At 41.8% G+C, this 25,612-nt stretch overlaps 1 protein-coding gene across 3 annotated transcripts in view; it reads right to left on the reverse strand.

The window, feature by feature from the left end:
• Positions 1-1,481: 1,481 nt before the first annotated feature.
• Positions 1,482-25,612, reverse strand: part of reeld1 (reeler domain containing 1) — a 60,772-nt gene continuing 36,641 nt past the window's right edge. For 2 of the 3 annotated variants that reach the window (XM_087975368.1, XM_043699287.2), the window contains exons 3-7: positions 25,092-25,314; positions 22,457-22,626; positions 20,087-20,387; positions 10,159-10,228; positions 1,482-5,132 (exon numbers count right to left, since the gene is read on the reverse strand). In XM_087975368.1, coding sequence (XP_087831494.1) covers positions 4,473-5,132; positions 10,159-10,228; positions 20,087-20,387; positions 22,457-22,626; positions 25,092-25,314 — 1,424 coding nt within the window. In that variant the 3' untranslated portion in view covers positions 1,482-4,472. The remainder of the gene's footprint in view (positions 5,133-10,158; positions 10,229-20,086; positions 20,388-22,456; positions 22,627-25,091; positions 25,315-25,612) is intronic. The other variant, XM_043699297.2, reaches the window with a different exon arrangement.

Below are 25,612 nucleotides of genomic sequence, written 5' to 3' on the forward strand. Positions count from 1 at the left end.
TGTCTAAATTTGGCCAATATATCGAGTGTACCAGTTCATGAATTGCCAGTTAAAACAAAGTTTGCTGAATATAACTATGACGTGGATGTGCTGGTGTTGGACTGGGCTGAACAAACTTAAAAATTACACGATACCAGGTTATAGTCCAACAGGTTTATTAGAAAATACAAGCTAGGTAGATAGTCGGGGCTACCTGACAAAGGAGCAGTGCTCCAAAAGCTTGTACTTTCTTCCCTTCCTAGAAGTCACAGTAGAAGGAAAAGCCAATAGAGAGCTGTGTTTACAGGAAAGCCACACAACTGACCAGATACTCAACTACAGGAACAATCATCCCAACACCCACAAACGGAACTGTATCAGAACATTATTTAAATGAGCCACAATACACTGCAGCACCCAGGAACTTGTACATATTCGGGAACAATAGGTACCCAATAAGCGCACTGTCACGAACGTAGTGCTGTAAAAGCATAGCAGATCAGGCAGCATCCGAGGAGCAGTTTGATTTCAACCCAATAAGCGCAGGCAGCTGATTCCTACACAACAGACCTAAACAAGAAGACAATGCACCCAGAAATTCTAACCATCCTGCCATACATTAATGACATCTCAAAGATGACAACCAGACTACTCCAGCCCCTAGGCATCATGGTAGCCCACAAACCTACTACCACACTGAAATAGCTCCTGATTAATTTAAAGGATCCTGTACCAACAACCAACAGAATCAATGTCATAAACAAAATACCCTGCAAAACTGCAACAAACATTACATTGGACAGACGGGCAAGAAACTAGCCAGGATACATGAGCACCAACTAGCCACCAAAAGACATGACCACCTATCACTTAGTATCCATACACACAGACAGAGAGGGACACCAGTTTGACTGAGACAATACATCCATCCTGGGACGGCTAAACAAAGAGGCGCACGGGAATTCCTAGAGGCCTGGCATTCAAACCGGAAATCCTTTAACAAACGCTTTAATTTGGACCCCATTTATTAACCACTCAGAAAAAGAACCGGAAGTGATATCACCCACCACAGCAGACCAAGACACACAAGTAGCAAGCGGGACAGAACACCAGTGCTTCACCAGAGGCTCACTGATGATATTACCTAGCATGGTGATGAAACATCTAAGAACAAACCTTCCAGCTCAGAGAGCAAACTTACAATCTGTTCTACAGCACAGTTTACATTATTATTTGTACTGCTTGACTATTTGGTTATTCTTATTTCTAAGGAATATTTTATATGATTTTAATCATTGCAAGATATTACATTTCAAACGTTTTGATTAAATCAGTTGTGATCAAATGTTTGGCTTTAAGTTGCTTATAAGATTGTAGGAAAATATTTGTCCAATAGTAAAGTACCCACACATATGTGGTTCAACCATTTTGACAGAATAAGTCCCTGTACATAATTGAGAATCTCAACAAATTTAAACTCTGACACTCCAGTGATTAAACATGAGATTTACTAAGCCATAGAGGTGAAGGACAGATCAGGTTCAGTCCACAGCTATGCTGAGCCAACTGCTTCCAACCAAGGAAGATGCAGTTTCCATGTAATGGAAATGATCACTAAAAATATGTTTAACTGCAAATACACTTTTTAATAGACAGATGGGAGTTATTTACTGATTCTTAATTCTTATGTTACTTAAACAGAACAAACTTTTCACACAGATGGTGGTAAAGATTGCAAAGCTTCCTTGAAAGACTTATTTGAAAAAGAACATACTTCTACAGAAAAAATCTTAATGCTCTAATTACAGAAGATAGGAATTTATACAAAGTGAGATTTGTTTTTAGAACTCAAGGTGCTTTGTGTGCTCAGAATTACATTCCACTCTCACGATAATGCAAACCTTTGGGGAGACAAACATCTTCCGTATTCTATTGTTAAACAATCAATTGCAATCAACTGTGGTCTTGTAACATTATGAATGCAAATTTTCATTAACAATGCAAAGCAAAAACAACCAAAAAAAATCAGTAGTGAACAGGTCAAAATCATATTCAAATTGATATAATTTTCTGCCTAGGCATGAAGTAAACACTGAACAATTAAATGAAAACAATGTTAATGCGATGTATTCGTTTATGATTTAAGAAATGGGAAAATAGCTACTCCTTTAAATTGCATACCTCATTATGAATCAGAAGCTAGTCTTGATGTGAAATAATACTAAATTGGTGCATACTATGTGACTAGACCTCAAAAGTGAGCGACACACTTGACTTTCTTAAGCTATTACCATAAGCTACTTTTACATCAATGCACACCCAACTGCTTTACATCAGCATAAAACTGACACAGTCTTGGTCATTTTTTAAAATACTTACACACACTTTAAAATGGTAAGATAGACACTGTGAGATAAGGCTTGTTTAATGGTAGCAGGGTTCACTGCTGAGTTCTTCTTAAATCAATTTCTGCTGCTTTTTAGAACTGTACTAAGAGTTCAACATAGGTGGCTTAGTGGTTAACACTGCTGCCTGACATTGCCAGGGACCTGGGTTGGATTCCTGCCTCGGGTGACTATCTGTGTGGAGTTTCCACATTCTCCCTGTGTCAGTGTGGGTTTCCTCCAGATGCTCCGCTTTCCTCCCACAGTCTCAAAGATGTGCATTTTAGGTGAATTGGCCATGCTAAATTGCCCACAGTGTTCTGGAATGTATAGGCTAGGTGCATTAGGCAGGGGTAAATGTAGAGTAATAGGGCAAGAGAATGGGTCTGGGTGGGTCACTCTTCGGAGGGTCGATGTAGACTTCTTGGGCCAAATGGCCTGTTTTCACACTGTAGGGATTACCCATCAACAAGGCCAATAGATCATTGTGTATGGGGCTTACTTTGCAAATTACACCAAAAGCATCATGTTTTAAGTGGCTCAAATCAGTAAATATTGTGCAAATCTGACAATGGCTTGTCAAAGAAAATCCATTTATCAGAGGTTATTAAAAAAACTTCCCTTTTTATGATTGAAGAAAAGCATTTAGATCGTGTTTGATGGATCATAAATCTCTTCTCCATTTGCTGATGTCAGTCCTCTTCAGTGAAGAATGGCAGAACTTTGTTTACAATAATGAAAAATGGAAACCTCAGTTTTCTTTTTGCCACTAGTTTAAAGGTGGTGATGCATTTTCAAGCATGATTACATGCTTGAGTGCCATTTGTTGGGTATCTAACAAAGTACTGTAACAATATTGACAGAATTGTGCCAGTTAACAATAAACAGCAGATCAATAACTACTGAAGATGTATCCATTGGCAGAATTTTATGTCCTCTCTCACGGCAGAAGGTGGGACAGGCATTTATTAAGTGCGATGGTGGTCTCGCCAGAACTAAGTTGGGGCCATAGTCAGACTTCCTGCCCCATCACAGTTGACGTCCTTTGTGGAAATTTAATGACTACGTACAATCACTTATATTAACCTAATTGCAATGTGCATGACAGGTAAATTTGAGTGACCAGCTTGTCATCTCCAGGATGAGCAGGGGATGAGTCTTTCAAACATAGCCACTCAGCACTTCACCCAAGTATAACATCAGGAAGGTGGGAGGATGGGGTTGACTGAGGCCAACCCCTTGTCCTTGCTGCTGACCACACCCTCTACCTCCTTGCAAAACCCCTCCCATTGTCAATTAGCTGTGGTGTGGTTCACTCCGGATTCTGGGCGCTTTGGTGCCATTCATTCAGGGAGCAGCCTCACCAGTGATACTGGTGAGCAAAGAGATGGAGCAGGAGCTCCTGGGAGGTGGGTCAAAGGCACAGTGCTGCCTGATTAGCTCATGGTAGGGTGGACCTTCGTAGAAAGAGGTAACCTGGATCTCTGGCCATTCTCCAGCAGCAAGGAGGATCCCCAGCCCCTCAACAAGAATCCATCCTCTAATGCAAATCACCGCCAATACAAACTAAATTATTTGAAAGATTACTCTGTCAGTGGAGAGACTTCAAAAAGCACTAACATTCTTCTTCTGCACCTCCATCTGTCCACACCCCTGTTGCAACCAGACTACCTTTATACATGGAGAAAGTGAGGACTGCAGATGCTGGAGTACCAGAGTTGAAAAATGTGGTGCTGGAAAAACACAGCAGGCCAGGCAGCATCCGAGGAGCAGGAGAATCGACGTTGTGGGCATAAGCCCTTCTAAAGCTCTACCTTTATACATGCACCTTTTCAGGCCAGCTGTAAATGTTGACATTGAATAGGAATACATTCCGAGATATTCACCAGCCTTGCATTAGGGAAAATGTGGAATTGAAAAACGTGTGAAATAAGAGTATTTGCAAATCTGTGTGTGCAAAAGAACAAACTGGGAATGAGCACACAAAGATTGCGAATCTCCCTTCATACATGCCGGCAGTAATTCAGCTCACAATGTAATGTAACACTACATGCTAATGATGCTGTGATGTATAATGAATTAAAAATTCTTACAAAGCCCAATGCGCGGTTACTTTCCACCAGTGCTTGAAGGTGTAATCACATTGTATTCAGCCTGAACAAGCACAAAGCTGTTCTCCCGTATCTTTCTGACATGCACCAGCTCACCACTCTCTCCCACACTGATGATGCTGCTGTCCGGGTTGCCAAAGGATACCTCCGTGTGTTTCCGACAATACTGGGAGAGAAAATGACGTAACCCTACTGCTAATGCCATGCCGAGAGCAGCAGAACAGCCGAGAAGCATTCCTAATTGAGGAACGCGCAGCTTTGCTTCCTTTGCAAGGCTCCCTTCTCGACTTGTTACACTTTCTTTCCGCATGCTTTGTGTCACCCCGAGGGACATGTTTCTGGCCACTTTACCCAGATCAGTTCTGGAACCTGAGTTTTTGACCAACTGCAGGAGGTTTGCCGAAGCACGGTGTGGTGTCAGTTGGTTTTCAGTCAGCGTTGGATTTATGTTCATTGCGTTTGAAAATAGTCCAGAGTCCGGAATGGCTTCACTTCCTGGGTTTCTGAGAGTATCTTTATCCGCAGGTGCCCAATCCATTTCCTGGGCAGGAGGGAAGTCAGAAAACCAAAAGGTGGAATATTGCTGTCCAGTTTTTATTGGCAAGGAAAGTGCTGCTGAAAATTCTGAATCCGTTTCAGAAGCGGACCAGGTGCTGACCTTTAAAATGAAATGATGACAGGAATGAAATGGCACAGCACGGAACGTGATTGCTGCTGAGTTATTGCCTGATGTTTATTACACAATAATCAGGTAACGATTCCATCACAATCATTAATTCTTTAAATTTAACAATTATAAAACTTAACATTTATTTTGGCACCCACCTTTACATTTACCAACTCCTCCATATTTTACGGAAGCTCAGAAAGTGCTGCTACTAATGTATTCAGAGCAACTTGATTGATTCATAAAGAAAAAGCGGTGCAAGGCAAGATGAGCACAAGGTTCTGATTCGCCACAAATTGCTAAGGATTTGTGTAGCTCTCAGAACAACTGAAAACATTGGAACTTCAGAGTCACAGAACTGTCTGGAGCAAAAGGAGGCCCAGTCAATCCATCATGTCTGCGCTGGCTTCTCTGAGCATTTTAACTTAGTCTCCTGCCTTTTCCCCAGAATTCTGCACATTTATAAAAACACTAGTCCAACGTTGAATGCTTGAATTGAACCATAATTCCAGGTTGCACATTTCAGACTCTAACTACCAGCTATATGAAAAGTTCCTTCTCACATCACATTTGCCTCTTTTGCTACATACTTTAAAACTTTACCTCTAGTTTTTGTTCCATTTACAAATGGGAACATTTTTTTCCCTATCCAAACTGTCCAGACCGCCTATGATTGTGAAAATTGCTATCGAGTCTCCCCTTAGCGTTCTTTTTTCTCAGGAAACCAGTGCCAACTTCTCCAATCTTTCCTCATAACTGAATTGTCTATTCCCTGGAACTATGCTCAGAAATCTCTTCTGACCATCTCCAATGTACTCACATCTTCCTTTGCCATCAGCCTCACCATTGACATTCATTGCATTCCAAGAAATTGCTGAATTAATACTGTAAATGTAATTTAATCTCAATACAGCCATTTAATGACCCTGCCAAAAGTGATTTATTGTCCTCCCCCTTTGCACTCCCCACAGCACCAGCAAAAGAAAGGACATGTGAGGCTAAAAGTCAAACAATGGAACATCTACTTAACATAACAGGTTCAAAATTGAAGTGATGTGCCAATTTAAAACACTAGAATTCTCAAATTTACAACAACTGCAAATCTTAAAACTACAAAAAATCAGTTTCAAATGGTTGCAAATGATTTCTCAGTTATTTCAGAGACAGTAACAATCGATAACAGAATATATAAAATTAAATATCACTGGACAGTTTGAGTTATAAGGAGAAGCTAGATAAGCAGGGACCTTTTTCACTGGACTAGGTGGTTGAGGGTGATCTTATAGAGGTTTATAAACTCAAGGGGGGGGGAAGATAAGGACTTTTCCCTGGGGTAGGGGAGTTCAAAACTAGGGGCATATTTTTAAGGTGAGGGGGGAATTTTTCACACAGTGATTCATATGTGGAATGAACTGTCAAAGGAAGTGGTAGATGCAGGTAAGTTACAACATTTAAAAGACATTTGGACAGGTACATAAAAAGGAAATGTTTAGAGGGGTATGAGCCAAACCCAGGCAAATGGGACCAGTTTAGTTGGGAAACTTGGTTGGCATGGACAAGTTGGACCAAAGGGTCTGTTTCCGTGTTGTATAACTCTATGACTCTAGAACAGAACATTAGCAACAGCTTTAATGAATTCTTTAGAATTGTATCTGCAGGCATTCCAGAGAGCTAGCTGTGAGAGAGACTGGGCTTGAGGTAGATTCTGTCAGACAACCTCCTCTCAGAATGTCCTCTGTAGTATGTCCCTCACTGCCCTTTGCAGTGCACCCACTACCCTCTGCAATACTCCCCTATCTGATGCCCTTTTCCACCCTTTACACAGTCACCAGCCATCACCCCACTCCACAATCTCCGCTTGCAGTGGATCAGTGGGAAAAATGAACAGAATGCTAATTAACCCTATCCCACAAATTTTACCTTCACATTCAGTATGATTCAGGGAATCAGTCAGTCTCGTCCAAAAAGTTGTGTTGCACTTTAAAAACACAAACATCCCAACGCCATCACTTTATGGACAATGAGGTCTGAAATGTGAGATTTTAAAAAGCCCAGTCTACATCATTGATCACAAGATTCACCCATCCACCAGTTTTGAGTCCATTATGAACAATACTTCATGATTATGACCTCATCTAAAACGTTTAGGTTGCATTTGTTCAAACTTAGTGCTTACTTCTGAAGCTTTCAATGACTTACTGCCTTGTGATTCTATGTGGTGACTGCAAAATACAGCCCAGGATTTCCCCTTTGTAGAAGAGGTAGGAAAGTGCAAATGATTAGATGGATTGACAACAAGGAATTACCTAATCTCCCATCACCTCAGGAATTGGATCTGGGGAGGAGTCCCATTGCCAACCTTCCTAATTCACTGACAATTAAGACAATGATTTTTTTTTAAACTTATGAGATGAAAGTGTTACTGGCTGGACAGATGTTTATTGCCCATCTCTAGTTGCCCCTTGAGAAGGTGTCGGGTGAGCTGCCTTCTTCAACTGCTGCACAATTCCATTAGGGAGAGAGTTCCAGGATTATTGACCCACCAACACCGAAGGAACAGTGATGTACTTCCAAGTTAGGATGGTGAGAAATTAGGAGGAGACCTTTCCCATGTAATTACTGCCCTTGCCTCCAAGGTGGTAATGGCTGTGGATTTGGATGGTGCTGTCTAAGGAGTGTTGGTGAATTTATGCAGTGCAACTTGTAGACTGTATACACTGCTTTACTGTCGTTAGGGCATCTTGATGCCAGGCTCAGTCCAGGGCAGCCTTGATGTCACTTACACCTCTTCTCTGGAGTTCAGCTCTGTTGTCCATGTTCGAACTGAGTATGTAATAAGATCAGACTAGATCATCCACAGGCCATTTGGTCCAACAAGTCCACACCGACCCACTGAAGAGTAAGCCACCCAGACCCATTTCCCTCTGACTAATGCACCTAACAGTATGGGCAATTTAGCATGGCCAATTCGCCTGACCTACACATCTTTGGACTGTGGGAGGATACCAGAGCCGGAGGAAACCCACGCAGACACAGGGAGAATGTGCAAACTCCACACAGACGATCACCTGAGGCTGGAATTGAACCCAGGTCCCTGGCGCTTTGAGGCAGCAGTGCTAACCACTGAGCCACCGTGCTGCCCCCAATAGGTCAGAAGCTGAGTGACCCTGGTGGAACCCAAACTGGGTGTCACTGAGCAGGTTATTACTAAGCAGGTGCTGCTTGATGATGCTTTCCATCACTTTATTGATTATTGAGAGTCAACAGATGAGGCAGTAATTGGCCGGTGTGAATACATCTTACTTTTTGAGTACAGGACAAACCCAAGCAATTTTCTACATTGTTGTAGATGTACTGGAATCGCTTGGCTAGGGGCACAGCTAATTCTACAGCATAGGCTTTTATTACAATTGCCAAAATTATGTCAGGGCCAATTGACTTTGCAGTATTCAGTGCCTCCAATTAATATCACAGAGTGAATTGTCAGCTGTCATGCTGGAGACTTCTGGAGGAGGCCAAGGTGGATCATCCAGTCAGCACTTCTGGCTGAAGATTGTTATGAATGCTTCAGCCTTATCATTTGCAATGATGTGGTTGACTCACCCATCATTGAGGATGGTGGTATTTATGAAGCCTCCTCCTCCAATGAGTTGTATGATTGTCCACCCTCATGACTGGATGTGGCAGAACTGCAGAGCTTAGATCTAATCTGTTGGTTGTGGAATGTTTAGCTCTGTTAATCACTTCCTGCTTATACTGTTTAGCATACAAGTAATCTTTTTCTGCAACCTCACCAGGTTGACACCTTATTTGTAGATATCCCTGGTGCTGTTCCTGGTATGCCCCCTGCACACTCCATTGAACCAGGGTCGGTGGTAATGATGGAGTGAGGGATATGCTCAGCCACGAGGTTACAGATTACGTTAGAGTGCAACTTTGCTTCTGTTGTTGGCCCACAGCACCTCTAGAATGCCTGGTCTTGAGTTGTTAGATCTGTTTGAAATCTGTCCCATTGGTAGAGTGATAGTTCCACGCAACATGGGTAACCTCAATGTGAAAACAGGACTTTGTCACCATGAGGACTGTGTGATGGTTGCTCTTCATGATCCTATTTTAAGCAGACGCATCTTAGACAGGTAGATTAATTATGTTTTGTTCCTTTTGATGGTTCCTAAGGAAACCCAGTCCAGCAGTAAAATCTAGCCCAAACTCAACCACTGGTGATTTTGCTAAGCTATGATTGGTGATATTCTGTGCCTTTGCTCCCTCATTGCTTCCTCAAAGTGGTGTTCAACAGGAGGGATGACTGATTCATAAGCTGAGGGTAAACAATACATGGTAATCAGCAGGTCTCCTTGGCCATGTTTAACCTGATGCAATGTGACTTCATGAGGCCTGGAGTCAATGTTGAGCACTCCCAGAGCAACTCCCTCACAACTGTATACCTTGTACTGCCATTTCTGCTGAGTATGTCCTGCCAGTGGGACAGTATATACCCAGATAGATATAGTAATGGTGTTATATGGGACATTGTACGGTTTCCTGTTGCTTAGCCAGTCTTTGAGACAACTGCCCCAGATGTTGGTAAAGAGAATAAGGCAGGGCTGGGTTTACCATTCTGGTTTGTAATGCCCAAGTAATCCTCACAGTAGCCGTTGGCTGGCAGCTTTAGGCAGTTTGGGACATTGTAGTGTTTGACCAAGGTGCCCATCTGATGATTGGTACTTGATCCAGCAAGCTTTCACACTGGTTATAGTGAGGGCATCTCACTAAAGACGCCCAGCCCATGCTTAAACTAAAAAATGGGAAAAGCATGGTCTTTTTCCTCACCCAAAAAAAAATGCAAACCAAAATCTCCACTTATATTTGTTTGCCAGTATGGATTTGTACTTTTCCATAGGGTACTCATTTACTATGCTTAGGATTCATGATTAAACACTCCAGCAGTCCAGAGTTTAGTACATTCAGACAAACTATAAAATATAAGAAATGCTATAAATATAAAGTGACTACTTACTTGTACAATATCATTGCAATTCATACAAGTTTGAAAGGCTAGATGAAAATCACTATTCAGAGTATCTTCACTAGAAATTGTAAGAAGATAATGATTACTATTGTTATAGCAAGATTAATTCAATAAGCAACTTAAAGTAAATTATTCAATTGTTATAAAGGAATTTCTTCAAATCACAGAACAGCTAATTTTTTTAAAACCCTATACAGATATTTGTTATCTTTAAAAGCATGACGGCTACCCTGATAAGTCATGGGTCAGGGGAAACATTAGATTTTTTAGATAGTTTCTTCGTACAATCTAGTTTTGTTCCAGTCCACCATGATTTAGGCTTCCTCTCATGCCTAATAAATTATGAATTTGCAGTCAATCTTTTGTGTTTTGGAACTAGATGCAAGGTTACATCAATGAATGAGGTCATTATCGAAAAGTTTCAAAAACATTCTTTATTTGAACGCATAAACGCATTTGCAGTAGAAAGCATGTGCTAGAGGCACAAACAAAGGTAAATGGTTTTGATCTCATTGCCATTGCAGAAACAAGGTTATAAGATGATCAAGGGTGGGAAAGATATATTCCAGAGTATTTCAGAGAGATAGGCAGAATGGCAAAGCCCTGATGATAAAGGGTGGAATAAAGACATTTGTGAGTAAAGATCTGCCTCAGAAGACCATGATTTAAATTCAATATGATTGGAAATTAGGAATAACAAAACAAAACTGGTGGGAGCTGCTTATAGGCCCCCTAATAGTAGTTACAGCCTTGGACAGAGCACTAAACAAAAAAATATTGGAGCTTGTACAAAAAGCAATATGATAATTACGGGCCACTATAATCAACATTAGCATAATCAAATTGACAGAAGATGAGTTTGTAGATTATTTTCATAATGTTTTCTTGGAGCAAAATGTTGTGATACTAACAAGGAGTAAAGCTATCTTACAACATAGAATATTACAGCGCAGTACAGGCCCTTCAGCCCTCGATGTTGCGCCGACCTGTGAAACCAATCTGAAGTCCATCTAACCGACACTATTCCATTTTCATCCATATATTTATCCAATGACCATTTAAATGCCCTTAAAGTTGGTGAGTCCACTACTGTTGCAGGCAGGGCAGTCCACACCCCTACTACTCTCAGTAAACATCCTACCTCAGACATATGTCCTACATTTATCACCTCTCAATTTAAAGCTATTGTTATGAAGGTGTAGAGGTGTGTTGTACTTTTTAAGAGAGCTGAAGGACTTAGCAAACACACAGAGACTGGAACATTTAAAAGATAACATTTGGTCGAACAGCTAGATTAGCTGGGTTGCCTGGATACAGAAACAAATCCAAATTCAGCCAGTTTAAATTATACCCCAATCAAGCTTGAATTTGGTATTTTGACAATATTAATACCAATGAAACAATCTCGGGTGTAGGTTTGCTCGCTGAGCTGTAGGTTTGATATCTAGACGTTTCATTACCTGGCTAGGTAACATCATCAGCAGCGACCTCCAAGTGAAGCAAAGCTGTTGTCTCTTGCTTTCTATTTATATCTTTCTCCTGGATGGGGTTTGTGGTGATGTCATTTCCTGTTTGTTTTCTGAGGGGTTGATAGATGGTATCTAGATCTGTGTGTTTGTTTATGGCTTTGTGGTTGGAGTGCCAGGCCTCTAGGAATTCTCTGGCATGTCTTTGCTTAGCCTGTCTCAGGATATATGTGTTGTCCCAGTCGAAATGGTGGTTTTTTTTTCATCCGTGTGTAGGGCTACGAGGGAGAGAGGGTCATGTCTTTTTGTGGCTCGCTGGTGTTCATGTATCCTGGTGGCTAACTTTCTTCCTGTTTGTGGCTAAGCAAAGACATGCCAGAGAATTCCTACAGGCCTGGCACTCCAACCACAACGCCATAAACAAACACATAGATCTAGATACCATCTATCAACCCCTCAGAAAACGAACCGGAAATGACATCACCACAAACCCCAGAAACCCCATCCAGGACAAACGTATAAATAGAAAGCAGGAGACAACAGCTTCGCTTCACTTGGGGATCGCCACTGATGATGTTACCTAGCCAGGTAATGAAACGTCTGGATATCAAACCTACAGCTCAGCGAGCAAACCTACACCCTAAACCTCAACCTGAGCTACAAACCTTCACAAACCTTGCAATGAAGCAATCTGATGCATTGGGGTATAAAACAGAAAAAAATTGAACAGTTGAGGGAGAACTGCCAAGCCACAAACAATTACAGGCTGCCCGGAGAATAGCTCTCTTAAAGGTACCTTTATCAATCAGTGACCTGTGATACAGTAATCAGTAAGAAGAAAACAAAGACAGAGGAAGATACAAAGAGAAGATTCAACAGCTGGCTGGTTTTGAAATTTGAATTTTTTGGTAAATCTTAATTGGGGGGGGTTTAAATAAGACCAGTATTGTAGAAGGGCAAGTAAAAGTTAGAGAAATTATTTGTAAATAGTTGTTAGTAAATTATTCCATTAGACTTTTTCAAAAAAAAAGTTAATTTTCACTGTAAGTAGTGACTTTTGGGATAGTTCTTGGCCTGTCAAATTTAACAGATAACCACATGGGGTAAATCTTTTCTGTGTTGCTCGTCTAAGTTGGTGGGGGGGGGGGGGAAGAGAGTGGTTTACCCATGCCGTTAATACTATGTCCCCTTGTGCGAGCCATCACCATCTGAGGAAAAAGGCTCTCACTGTCCACCCTATCTAACCCTCTGATTATCTTGTATGTCTGTATCAAGTCATCTCTCAACTTTCTTCTAACGAAAACAGCCTCAAGTCCCTCAGCCTTTCCTCATAAGACCTTCCCTCCATACCAGGTAACATCCTAGTAAATCTCCTCTGAACCCTTTCCAAAGCTTCCACATTCTTCCTATAATGCGGTGACCAGAACTATACTCAACACTCCAAGTGTGGCTGCACCAGAGTTTTGTACAGCAGTAGCATGATCTCATGGCTCCACAACTCAATCCCTCTAAAACCCAATAGAAGTTAACACACCTGTGTGCCTTCTTATCAACCCTATCAATCTGGATGACAACTTTCAGGGATCTATGCACATGGACACTGAGATCTCTCTGCTCATCCACTCTACCAAGAGTCTTACCATTAGCCCAGTATTTTGTATTCCTGTTACTCCTTCCAAAGTGAATCATCTCATTTTTCCACATTAAACTCCATTTGCCACCTCTCAGCCCAGCTCTGCCGCTTATCTATGTCACTCTGTAACCTGCAACATCCTCTATACTGTCAACTCCACTGACCTTAGTGTCATCCACAAATTTACTAACCCATCCTTCAACTCCCTCATCCAGGTTATTTATAAAAAATGAAAAACAGCAATATCCCCAAAACAGATCCTTGCAGTACACCACTAGTAACTGAACTCCAGGATGAACATTTCCCATCAATCACCACCCTCTGTCTTCTTACAACTAGCCAATTTCTGATCAAAACCACTAAAACACCCTCAATCCTATGCCTCCATATATTCTGCAATAGTCTACCATGAGGAAGGTTATGAAACGCTCTCTACTGAAATCTATATATATCACATCAACAGCTTTACCCTCATTTGCCTGTTTGGTCACCTTCTCAAAGGACTCAATCAGGTTTGTGAGGCATGACCTATCCTCTACAAAACCATGTTGACTATCCCTAGTCAACTTATTCCTTGCTAGATGATTATAAATCCTATCTCTTATAATTCTTTCCAACACATTGCCCACTACCGATGTAAGGCTCACTGGTCTATAATTGTCAGGGTTATCTCCACTTCCCTTCTTGAACAAGGAGACAACATTTGCTATCCTCCAGTCTTCTGGCACTATTCCTGGAGACAATGACGACATGAAGATCAAAGCCAAAGGCTCTGCATTTTCCTCCCTGGCTTCCCAGAGAGTCCTAGGATAAATCCCATCCAGCCCAAGGAACTTATCTATTTTCACACTTTGCAGAATTGCTAACACTTCCTCATGAACCACAATCCCATCTAATTCTCCTCGAAAACATTGTCTTTTTCCTGTGTGAATACTGACGAAAAATATTCATTTAGCACCTCTCCTATCTCCTTGGACTCCATGCACAACTTCCCACTACTGTCCTTCAATGGCCCTAATCTTACTCTAGTCATTCTTTTATTCCTGACATACCTTTTGAAAGCTTTAGGGTTCTCCTTGATCCTACCTGCCAAAGACTTTTCATGCCCCCTCCTGGCTCTTCTTAGCTCTCTCCTTAGGTTCTTCCTGGCTAACTTGTAACTCTTAGGTGCCCTAACTGAGCCTTTACATCTCATCTTTGCATAAGCCTCCTTCTTACTCTTGACAAGAGATTCAACTTCTTTAGTAAACCATGGTTCCCTTCCTCAACCAATTCCTCCCTGCCTGACACGGACATACTAATCAAGGACACGCAGTAGCTGTTCCTTGAACCAGCTCCACATTTCAATTGTGCCCATCCCCTGCAGTTTCCTTCCCCATTTTATGCACCCTAAATCTTGCCTAATCACATCATAATTGCCTTTCCCTCAGCTATAACTCTTGCCCCGCAGTATATACCTATCCCTTTCCATCGCTAAAGTAAACATAACTGAATTGTGGTCACTATCACCAAAATGCTCACCTACCTCCAAATCTAACACCTGGCCGCGTTCATTACCCAGTACCAATTCCAATGTGGCTTCGCCTCTTGTTGGCCTGTCTACATACTGTATCAGGAAACCCTCCTGCACACACAGGATAAAAACTGATCCATCTAAAGTACTTGAACGAGAGAGTTTCCAGTTAATATTTGGAAAGTTAAAGTCCCCCAGAACAACTATCCTGTTACTTTTGCTCCAATCCAAAATCATCTTTGCAATCCTTTCCTCTATATATCTGGAACTTTTCAGAGAAAACTCCCAATCGGGTGGCCTCTCCTTTCCTGTTTCTAATCTCAGCCCATACTACCTCAGTAGACGTGTCCTCATCAAACATCCTTTCTTCCACCATAATACATAAGAACCTCAATTATCTGAATATCAATTATCCGAAGATGATCTTGAGGTCCCGATAAAAACATTACATCAAAGAGGTCCCGATAAAAACATTACATCAAAGAGGTGTTTCCAACACTGATTGCACCTTTTGTTTACAATGATCAAAAATGAACTTGGCTTACCGAAATGCTGCCGAGAACAGTCCTGGACATCAATGGGAGCCAAGGAACAGTCTCCAAATGACTGACTGCCCGCCCTCTCTCTCTCTTGCCTTGGAGTTCTACACAGGGGTGTACTGTGTGTGTGTGTGGTGTGTGTGTAAATGAATGAGCGAGTGGTTGATTTTGAGACCCCCCCCATAGGCAGCAGCAGTCTTGCTGTTGGTGTCCAGTCCAGCTGCCCCAGGGGTGGGGGCACATGGGAGCCTGACGGCAAGGGGCAGTGGTGGGGGCAGGGGGCTCGCACGCGGTGTGCTGCTGCCTAGTCTCCTGAACAGGGAGCAGACCTAGCAAGTGCTTGCTGTGTCAATCCCATTGAATCGATGGTGTCTGTAGGTGGGGGGGGGGGGGGGGGGTGGGAGGCTTCAGCAATGCAGCAAGTCCCTCACACACAAGTGTGTGTGTCTTCTGAGAAACAAACCCTGTGACAGAGAGAGGAAGCAAGGCAGGCAGAGCAAGGAAAAAGGAAACTTCAGAGTACCAGAGGAGAGGCATTGAATCAATCATCTGAGTTATCAATTACCTGAACAAAATACTGCCTGCCCATCTTGTTCGGATAATTGAGGATCCTCTGTACTGTCCTTAACTAACATAGCCACACCTCCCCCTCTTTTATCACCTTCCCTATTCTTACTGAAACATCTAAACCTTGAAACCGTCAGTCACCATTCCTGTCCCTGCTCTATCCATGTCTCTGAAATGGCCACAACATGCCACACTATTCTGGATGTTCCTGGTGTTGAAATGGACACACTTCAAACCACCTTTCTGCCTGCCGGTACACTCCTGTGACCTTGAAACCTTCTTTATGACCTCACTACTTTCAACCTCCTGGACACTGGAACTACAATTCGGTTTCCCTTCCCATCCCCCTGCTGAATTAGTTTAAATCATCCTAAAGAGCATTAGCAAATTTCCCCCCAGGATATGGTTCAGGTATAGACCATCCCATTTGTAAAGGTATTACCTACCCCAGAATGAGCCCCAATTATCCAAGTATGTGAATCTCTCCCTCCTGTACCATCCCTCTCACCTTAAATCTATGCCCTCTAGTTCTGGACTTGTCCTCTCCAGGGAAAAGACCTTACTATTTACCCTATCCATGCCCCTCATGATTTTATAAACCTTTATAAGGTCACCCCTCAGCCTCCGATGCTGCAGTGAAAACAGCCCCAGCCTGTACAGCCTTTCCCTGTAGTTTAAATCCTTTAACCCTGGCAACATCCTTGCAAATCTTTTTGAACTCTTTCAAGTTTCACAACATCTTTCTGATAGGAAGGAGACCAGAATTGCATGCAATATTCCAACAGTGGCCTCACCAATGTCCTGTACAGCTGCAACATGACCTCCCAACTCCTGTACTCAGTACTCTGACCAATAAAGGAAAGCATACCAAACGCCTTCTTCACTATCCTATCTATCTGCGACTCCACTTTCAAGGAGCTATGAACCTGCACTCCAAGGTCTCTTTGTTCAGCAACACTCCCCAAGACCTTATCATTAAATGTATAAGTCTGCCCTGATCTGCCTTTCCAAAATGCAGCACCTCACATTTATCTAAATTAAACTCCATCTGCCATTTCTCTGGCCACTGGCCGAAATATATAGGCAGAAGAGGAGATCTGACTAAGGTTACTTGGATAAAAAGTAAATGAGCAGCAGAAAACATTTAAAGAGATCATTAAAGATGTACAAAAAAATATATTCCACTGAGAAACAGTGCGAGAAAGACTCATCCATGGCTCACTTGGGAAATTGAAGATACTAAAACATCAAAAGAAGAGGCTTATAATATTGTCAAAAACAGAAACAAGGTTGAGGATTTGGAATGTTTTAGAAAGCATCAAAAAAACTACCAAAGGGAGAAAAAATAGAATATGGAGAAAACTGGTCAGAAATATATAAGCTCTTAAAACCTGCTTTTATCCATAAATAAAAACAAGTATAGTTAAAGTAAACATCGGTCCCTTGGAAGCAGAGACAGGAGAAAATATTGTGGGAGTGAGGAAATGACAGAGACTATTGAACAAATATTTTTTGTCTATGATTATCTCAGAAGATACAAGTTTCATTCTGGGTAATAGAAGGTAACCTCAGGGTGAGAAAGAGTGAGGCAATTGAGGAGATTAATATCAACAGGAAAAAAAACTAGAAAAAAATGGATTGAAAAAAATAATGGGACAAGTCCCCAGAACCCACTGACCTATGCCATAAGATTCTCAAAGACATAGCCACAGAATAGTGGAAGCATGTGCTATGAATTTCAAACATTCTTTGTATTTGAGAATGGTCTCGTCAGATAGGAAGTTACCAAATGTCACATTGTCTTTAGCCCTTGTTTCTTGAAAAACAAAGAGAAACTGCAGTTCAGCTAATCTAACATCAATTTGGAAATGCTGGAATTAATTATTAAGGAAATAAAAACAATAGACTTAGAAAAACCATAGTGTGATTAAAATAAATTTGTATGATTTTACTGAAAGAAAATCCTGTTTGACAAATTTGTTTGAATTTTTTGTAGAATATAGTATACCTTCATTTTCAAAAGACATTTATTATGAGGCAACACAAAAGGTTAATAGACAAAATAGGAGCTCATGAAGTCAAGAATATAGCAAGGATTGAGGATTGGTTAATGGACAGGAAACAGAGATTGGGCACAAATGAGATATTTTCAGTATTGACAGGCAGTGAATAGTGACGTATCACAAGGGTCAGTGGTGGATCCTCAGCTATTTTCAATCTCCGTTGATGACTTAGATGAAGTAACAGAGCAATGTACCTAAGTTTGGTGATGATACAAAGATTGGTGAAAAGATAAGCTCAGTTGAAGTACACAAACAAGTTACAAAGAGATATAGGCAAGTTAAGTGAGTGGAGACAAGTTGGCAGGTGGATGTAGAGAAGTTTGAAGTTACTCACTTTGGTCAAAAGAATAGGAAAGCAGAAATGCTTTTTAAAAGATGTGAAATTGATAAGTGTTAAAGTTCAAATAGACGTTGGTATACTTTTACAAGGTATGCAGAAGATTAGCATAGAGATACAAGAAGCAAACAAGGTGGCAATTGACATGTTGTCCTTTATTTCAAGGGAATTGGAGTACAGGAATAAAAGTCTTGCTACAATTGTGCAGTTCTGGTGAGACCAAACCTGGAGTACTGCATGCAGTTATAATCTCCACATTTAAGGTAATATATATTTGTATGGGAGTCAGTGCAATGAATGTTCACTAAATTAATCCCTGGGATAAAGGGATTATCCTATGATGAGAGGCTGAGTGAATCAGGTCCACATTCTCTGCAGTTTAGAAGAATAAAAGATAATCTAATTGAAATGTCCAAGATTGTGAAGGGATTTGACAGGGTAAATGCTTAAAGATTCTTTCCATTGGTCAGGAAATCTAAATCCTGGGCATTCTCTTAGGATAAGGGGACAATCATTTTGGAATGATGAGTAGAAAATTCTTTACTCAAAGAATTGAGATTCTTTGGAATTCTCTGTCCCAGAGAGTTGTGAAATCTCTGTCACTGAATGCATTTCAGGGCAGGATAGATAGATTTTAGTCTCTCAGGGAATCAAGCAATATAAGGATCAGGCAGAAAAAGGTATTTGAAGTTCAAGATCAGCCATGATCATATTCAATTTTCTTTTCGTCACTCATGGGACATGGGGATCACTGGCTGGCCAGTATTTATTGCCCCATCCAGTTGTTATCATTGAGAAGGTGGTGGTCAGCTGACTTCTTGACCCACTGCAGTCTGTGTGATGGGGGTTGATCCACAATGCCCTTAGGGAGGGAATTCCAGGATGTTGACCCAGTGACAATGAAGGAACAGCATATATTTCCAAATCAGGATGGCGAATGGCTTGGAGGAGAACTTGCAGGGGCTGGTATTCCCATGTATCTGCTGCCCTTGCCCTTCTATATGGAAGTGGTCATGGGTTTGGAAGGTGCTGTCTTTGGTAAATTACAAGTGCATCTTGTAGATGGTACACAGTGCTACTACTGATTGTCAGTGGTGGAGGGATTGCTGTTTGTGGATGTGGTGTCAGGTGCTGGCTCCATATTCAAAAGCCTGGTGTAGATCTGGTCAAATACTAGCAATCTGAGGCTGCTCTTAAAAATTGGAGATATTTCTCCTGGATGGTGTCAAGTTTCTTGAGTGTTGTTCAAGCTACAACAATCAGGCAAACATGGAATATTCCAAGAGCAGGCATAACATTATTGTGTGGTCTACTTCTGCTCCTATTTCTGGTGTTCACATATTCTATGTTTTCAGACTTTGTGAAGTAGGGAAGAAATAGAGAGAGGGAAATAGTTGATGTTCCTATAGATGTTCCTATTGTAAGTATTATACAAATAGATTGAAAATCCAGTTTGTAGTTGAACGGTGGTAGCTATACCATAGGTTCATCTTCCTGTAGAATATATTGTAGGAAGAATATACTGTATGGTATAGCTGCCACTTGTCTCAAACAGTTAAACTATAAAGTGGATTTTCAAATTGTGCCAGAAGTGATTTAAACCTGTACAATATAGTGCAGGAAGGAGTCTTTTTCTCAATATCACATGGTGGTAAATTCTAATCTGAAAATAGAGATGGGGCAATAATGTGTTTTTGAAAATAGAAATAATTGTGGAGTATCAAATGACCTAGAGGAAAATAGCTTATCACATCATTCTTTTCATACATATGGAAAAGTCAGTCAAGATTATATCTACCCTTCAGGAATCTTGAAACCTGTGGTTTTCAGCAGAAGGCTGCTCTCCAGAATCTGGATGCCAGTCAGTATGTGTCTGTTGGCAGAATTCAGGGATGGCTGCAGACGTCTCTCATTCTGATTCTGATGCAAGCTGGATTGAGAGGTCGAGGGGCTGTGATCTTGAGAATATCCGGTCAATTCAGGCAAAGAGTTTTCTGCATGGGCAGCCTGTGGTCTGAGGTACCAGTCTGCAGTGATGAGCGGAGTTTGTGAAAGCTCCTGTACCATCTGAGAAGTTGTTTGAGGATTGATGTAATCTGCTAATGTCAGAGATGATAATGTGGACATTATAATAACAAGATTGAAACGCTAATTTTGATCACGCTTGCAGGTAAAAATTGCAAAGGTCAACATCCAAATTATTAGGTAGAGCACATGGAAGGCAAGAATCTATTTATGCCATTTGTGCTCGTACTGTGGAAATATTCTGCTGTTAAACAAAAACAAATAATTTAATTGCGCCATGTAGGATCATACTCCTTGGATGAAATCAGCTAAGTATAACTTGTCAAATTTTGCTCTGTAAAATTGTTTTGTACTAATCATTCACAGGATGTGGGCTTCGTTGGCTAGGCCAGTCTAGTGAGTTTTCTCATACAACTGTCCCAAACCTGCATCATTAACTCAGTACCACACCACTATGGTTACCTGCATTTCCAATGCCAGCCTGTTTCTCCCACTCTTTTTAGGTGAATGTTCTCACCAGAGCCAGCTTATCTCAGTATATCAGGTGCTGGCTCCATATTCAAAAGCCTGGTGTCGATCTGGTCAAATACTAGCAATCTGAAGCTGCCCTTAAAAATTTGAGATATTTCTCTTGGATGTGGAAGACGCCCCACCTTGCAGGCAGAGGCCAGGAGCTCCTGGAGAACTGGGTGGTGCAGAAGGCACCACCTTTTGCCCCAGGACTAGCAGAGGAGGCCAAGACACTACATCCTGGCAGCCTGGTTCAAGGCTGGCACCGAGGTCAGTGCAGTCTCAACTATCCAGAAGAATGGTGAGCAGGGCCAAAACGAGGTTAGTGGCATTCTTGCTCCAGTAGGATAGGTGTCACCACCTTCTTTCAGATAGAACACTCTCAATTGAAGTTTATACTGTACCCATCTCCCACCAAGTTTCATGCTCTACCACTTTTGCAAATTCATGTAGCATCTGTCACTCTTTCTCACCCATCCAAATTCCCCCTTATTACTAACCTTGTGATGCCCTCCGTGCTACCTACTCACTCGCTGGGGACACCTTTCCCCATCAGCACCAGCATTAACAGCTATACTATCTATTTTCATCTCACTCAATCTCTCCCTTTGCCTGAATTGGGGTGGAGAGAGCCCTATTGGTGGTGATAGTGTGCCTGGCATTCGGTTCCTCAGCCCTGTGAGGAGAGGATCCTGGCCCTTGCTGGCAAAGACCACAACCAGTCTGACAGGGAAACAAACTAAACTGGTCCCACCTGCCTGCATTTGGCCCATATCCCTCCAACCTTTCCAATCCTCGTATCTATCCAAATGTCTTTTAAATATTGTAACCATACCCGCATCCACCACGTCCTCCGGCAGTTCACTCCACGCACTGAACACTATTAAAAAAAGTTACCCCTTACGTCCTTTTTAAATCTTTCTCCTCTCACCTTAAAAGAAAGCCCCTAATTTTGAACTCCTCCACCTTAGGGAAAAGACCTTTGCTATTCATGAGACCTATGCCTCTCATGATCTTATGAACTTCTATAAGGTCATCCCTCAACCTCCTACACTTCAGTGAAACAAGTCCCAGCCTATCCAGCCTCTCCTTATAATTTAAACCCTTCATTCCCAGCAACATCCTGGTAAATCTTTTCTGAACCTGCTCTAGTTTAATAATAGCCTTCCTATAACAGGATGGCCAGAACTGCATACAATATTCCAAAAGGGTATGTACAACCTCAACATGATGTCCTAACTCCTACACTCAAAGATCTGAACAATAAAGGCATGCATGTGAAACGCCTTCATAAGTACTCTGTCTACCATTGACGCAAATTTCAAAGAATTATGTACCTGAACCCTTAGGTCTTTCTGTTCTACAACACTACATTAATTGTTTAATCCTACCATTGTTTGTTTTACCAAAATGCAATACCTCACATTTACCCAAATTAAACTCTATCTGCCACTTCTTAGCCCATTAACATAATTTTAGATAATCTGAGATAATCTTCACTGTCCATCACATCACCAATTATGGGGTCATCGCAAACTTACAAATACAAATTAAATGACACCTGTGCTTTATAACTTGAAATTAAATAATTCAATGATTGGTTTTGGAGTGACAGAATAGAAATGTGCTGTACCTTCAAAAGAAGCAGCTGTTCTGGCTGTAGTGCTGTTATATGCAGACACCTGGAATGTTTCCTTCAATTCGTCATTCTGCGTTGAAATGGAATAATTCTGTTTTTGGTCAGAAATGAGACCAGACTCAATTCTGGTCCAGTAAATGAAGTATGACTGGACAGCTGAAACACTGCAGGTCACGTGAAACAAAAGCCATTTATTAGAATGGAATTTCAGTGTTTCATTTTCACTCATTCAAGGAAAATATCTCAGCAAGCAACACCATCAGTTGTCTTGGACAATGGCTCTGTGGCTGATTTGAAATCTGAAGTGGAACATACTTAAACCCATGAGCTAGAGTTTCCCAAACTGGTCCCAACCCTTATATTGGCCACAACTCCAGGCTGACAACCAAGAGTTGGTCATAACAGGATCTCAGTCACGGGAAACCAGTTCTGGCAACCATTGTCTAACTAAAGAAAACACACCAGGGAAAAGGGCTCACAGCAATGTCAGCTGGGCAGTCCCACTGTTTGAAATGGACATTGAAGAGAAAGCAGGAAGAGTTGAGGATGCCTCAGCATGGGTACACTCAGCTGTCTATAGGGAAGTCTGTAGGGAAGAGGCCAGAGGTAGATATGCCTATCGGAGTGCGGAGGATATCCTGCATTGATGAGTTTGTCCCTGTGAGTCTGTCACTGGATTTCGGAGACACCAACTTCAATGGCATCTCCACGTCCAATAAACTGTCAATGTCAAGATTTGGCAGAGGGCCACACGACTATGAAATTCTGGTTCAAATTCAAATTGGCCCTAAGTGGGTCTTCATTTATACTAACTGTCTGCCTGCTCCCATCCCATCTCAATACTGGCGGAAGGTTTCAGCTCATCGTTATATGGTCTAAAACACTGTAAATTTTAGAGCTTTCCTTTAAACATTGTTGCATGAGAAACCAGGCCCTTTGCATTCGGATCTGGTTAGAAAATATTTGTGCTACTCATAAAACCTGCCATGTTGCCCTTCTGAAATCTCATCCAGACAAAACAATGCACAACAAATAATGCTCAAAGTTCCTTTACTGAAGGGGATTTATGAGGGGTAGGTCTTGCCTTACAAGTCTTATTGAATTCTTTGAGGAGGTGACCAAGCATGTGGATGAGGGTAGAGCAGTGGATGTAGTGTACATGGATTTTAGTAAGGCATTTGATAAGGTTCCCCATGGTAGGCTCATGCGAAAGTCAGGAGGCATGGGATAGAGGGAAATTTGGCCAGTTGGATAGAAAACTGGCTAACCGGTCGAAGTCAGAGAGTGGTGGTAGTTGGTAAATATTCAGCCTGGAGCCCAGTTACAAGTGGAGTTCCGCAGGGATCAGTTCTGGGTCCTCTGCTGTTTGTAATTTTTATTAATGACTTGGAAGAGGGAGTCGAAGGGTGGGTCAGTAAATTTGCAGATGATACGAAGATTGGTGGAGTTGTGGATAGTGAGGAGGGCTGTTGTCGGCTGCAAAGGGACTTAGATATGATGCAGAGCTGGGCTGAGGAGTGGCAGATGGAGTTCAACCCTGTCAAGTGTGAGGTTGTCCATTTTGGAAGGACAAATAAGAATGCGGAATACAGGGTTAACGGTAGGGTTCTTAGTAAGGTGGAGGAGCAGAGGGATCTTGGGGTCTATGTTCATAGATCTTTGAAAGTTGCCACTCAGGTGGATAGCGCTTGTAAGAAGGCCTATGGTGTATTAGCGTTCATTAGCAGAGGGATTGAATTCAAGAGTCGTGAAGTGATGTTGCAGTTGTACAGCACCTTGGTTAGGCAACATTTGGAGTACTGTGTGCAGTTCTGGTCGCCTCACTTTAGGAAAGATGTGGAAGCTTTGGAGAGGGTGCAGAGAAGATTTACCAGGATTTTGCCTGGAATGGAGAATAGGTCGTACGAGGATAGGTTGAGAGTGCTAGGCCTTTTCTCATTGGAAGGGCGAAGGATGAGGGGTGACTTGATAGAGGTTTATAAGATGATCAGAGGAATAGATAGAGTAGACAGTCAGAAACTTTTTCCCCGGGTACAACAGAGTGTTACAAGGGGACATAAATTTAAGGTGAAGGGTGGAAGGTATAGGGGAGATGTCAGGGGTAGGTTCTTTACCCAGAGAGTGGTGGGGGCATGGAATGCACTGCCTCTGGGAGTGGCAGAGTCAGAATCATTGGTGACCTTTAAGCGGCAATTGGATAGGTACATGGATGGGTGCTTAAGCTAGGACAAATGTTCGGCACAACATCGTGGGCTGAAGGGCCTATTCTGTGCTGTATTGTTCTATGTTCTGTGTTCTAAGTCAAGCTCTCTATATTTCAGGCACGTGCCTGATTCTGGCACATAGTAGACATAGGAGATCTTAAGCAGGGCCGATCTCAGAAGCTAAGCAGGTATAAACTGGTGAATTGAAGCTGAGACCTGGACAGGTATCATTCTGGAATTGTTCAGCGTTTTAGTACTGTGTCATCATGGAGACACTCCTAACTAAATCACAATTTGGTTGTACATATTTCAGAACAAAAGGAAGATGACTAATTGATGTCACCAGCAAAAACAAAAGGCCTCTACCTTCCTATTATCTGAAATAGTTTTGAATGTTATACTTTAAAGTCATAGGTAATAATTACAAAAACTTGATGTCACCAGTGAGTTGCTCTGGTGCTTTCCAAATGAAGGAGAGGTTTCTCTTCAGTGATTTGTCAGAGTGGGTCACGGTGTCGCCATCTTCAGAGCATTTCATTAGTTTAGACCCCGAGGAAGTGAGAATGAATGTTCCAGTCACTTGATCATCAACCACTCTGCGAGCCTGCATAAAGAAGCCCATGAAGTCTTGTGTGCTCCTTACAGTCACTTGAAAGTATAAGAAACATTCATCAAGGTTAGAAAATGAGGAAACAGCCTTTTCCCTTCATTTTAGGAGTTTCTCTCAGCACAAAATACTCAGCTGGGTTCTCTGTATGCCAGCTTCCCTTACGTAGCCACTTCCACCCCAACTCCAGGTTTCCCATTAAATTACATATTTATCTCAACCATGAAGTGGACATATTACTCACTCTGAGGGTTTAGCACTGTAACTCCTAATCTAGCCCATATGCCACAACTTCCTTGGGCATTTAGGATTAGTCAGGGAAAATTCTTCAAAGGTTTT

Source organism: Chiloscyllium plagiosum, unplaced genomic scaffold (genome assembly GCF_037043375.1).
Source record: "Chiloscyllium plagiosum isolate Xiang-an unplaced genomic scaffold, Cpla_swu_hap1 HiC_scaffold_1, whole genome shotgun sequence".
In the NCBI taxonomy this organism is placed as follows: Eukaryota; Metazoa; Chordata; class Chondrichthyes; order Orectolobiformes; family Hemiscylliidae; genus Chiloscyllium; species Chiloscyllium plagiosum.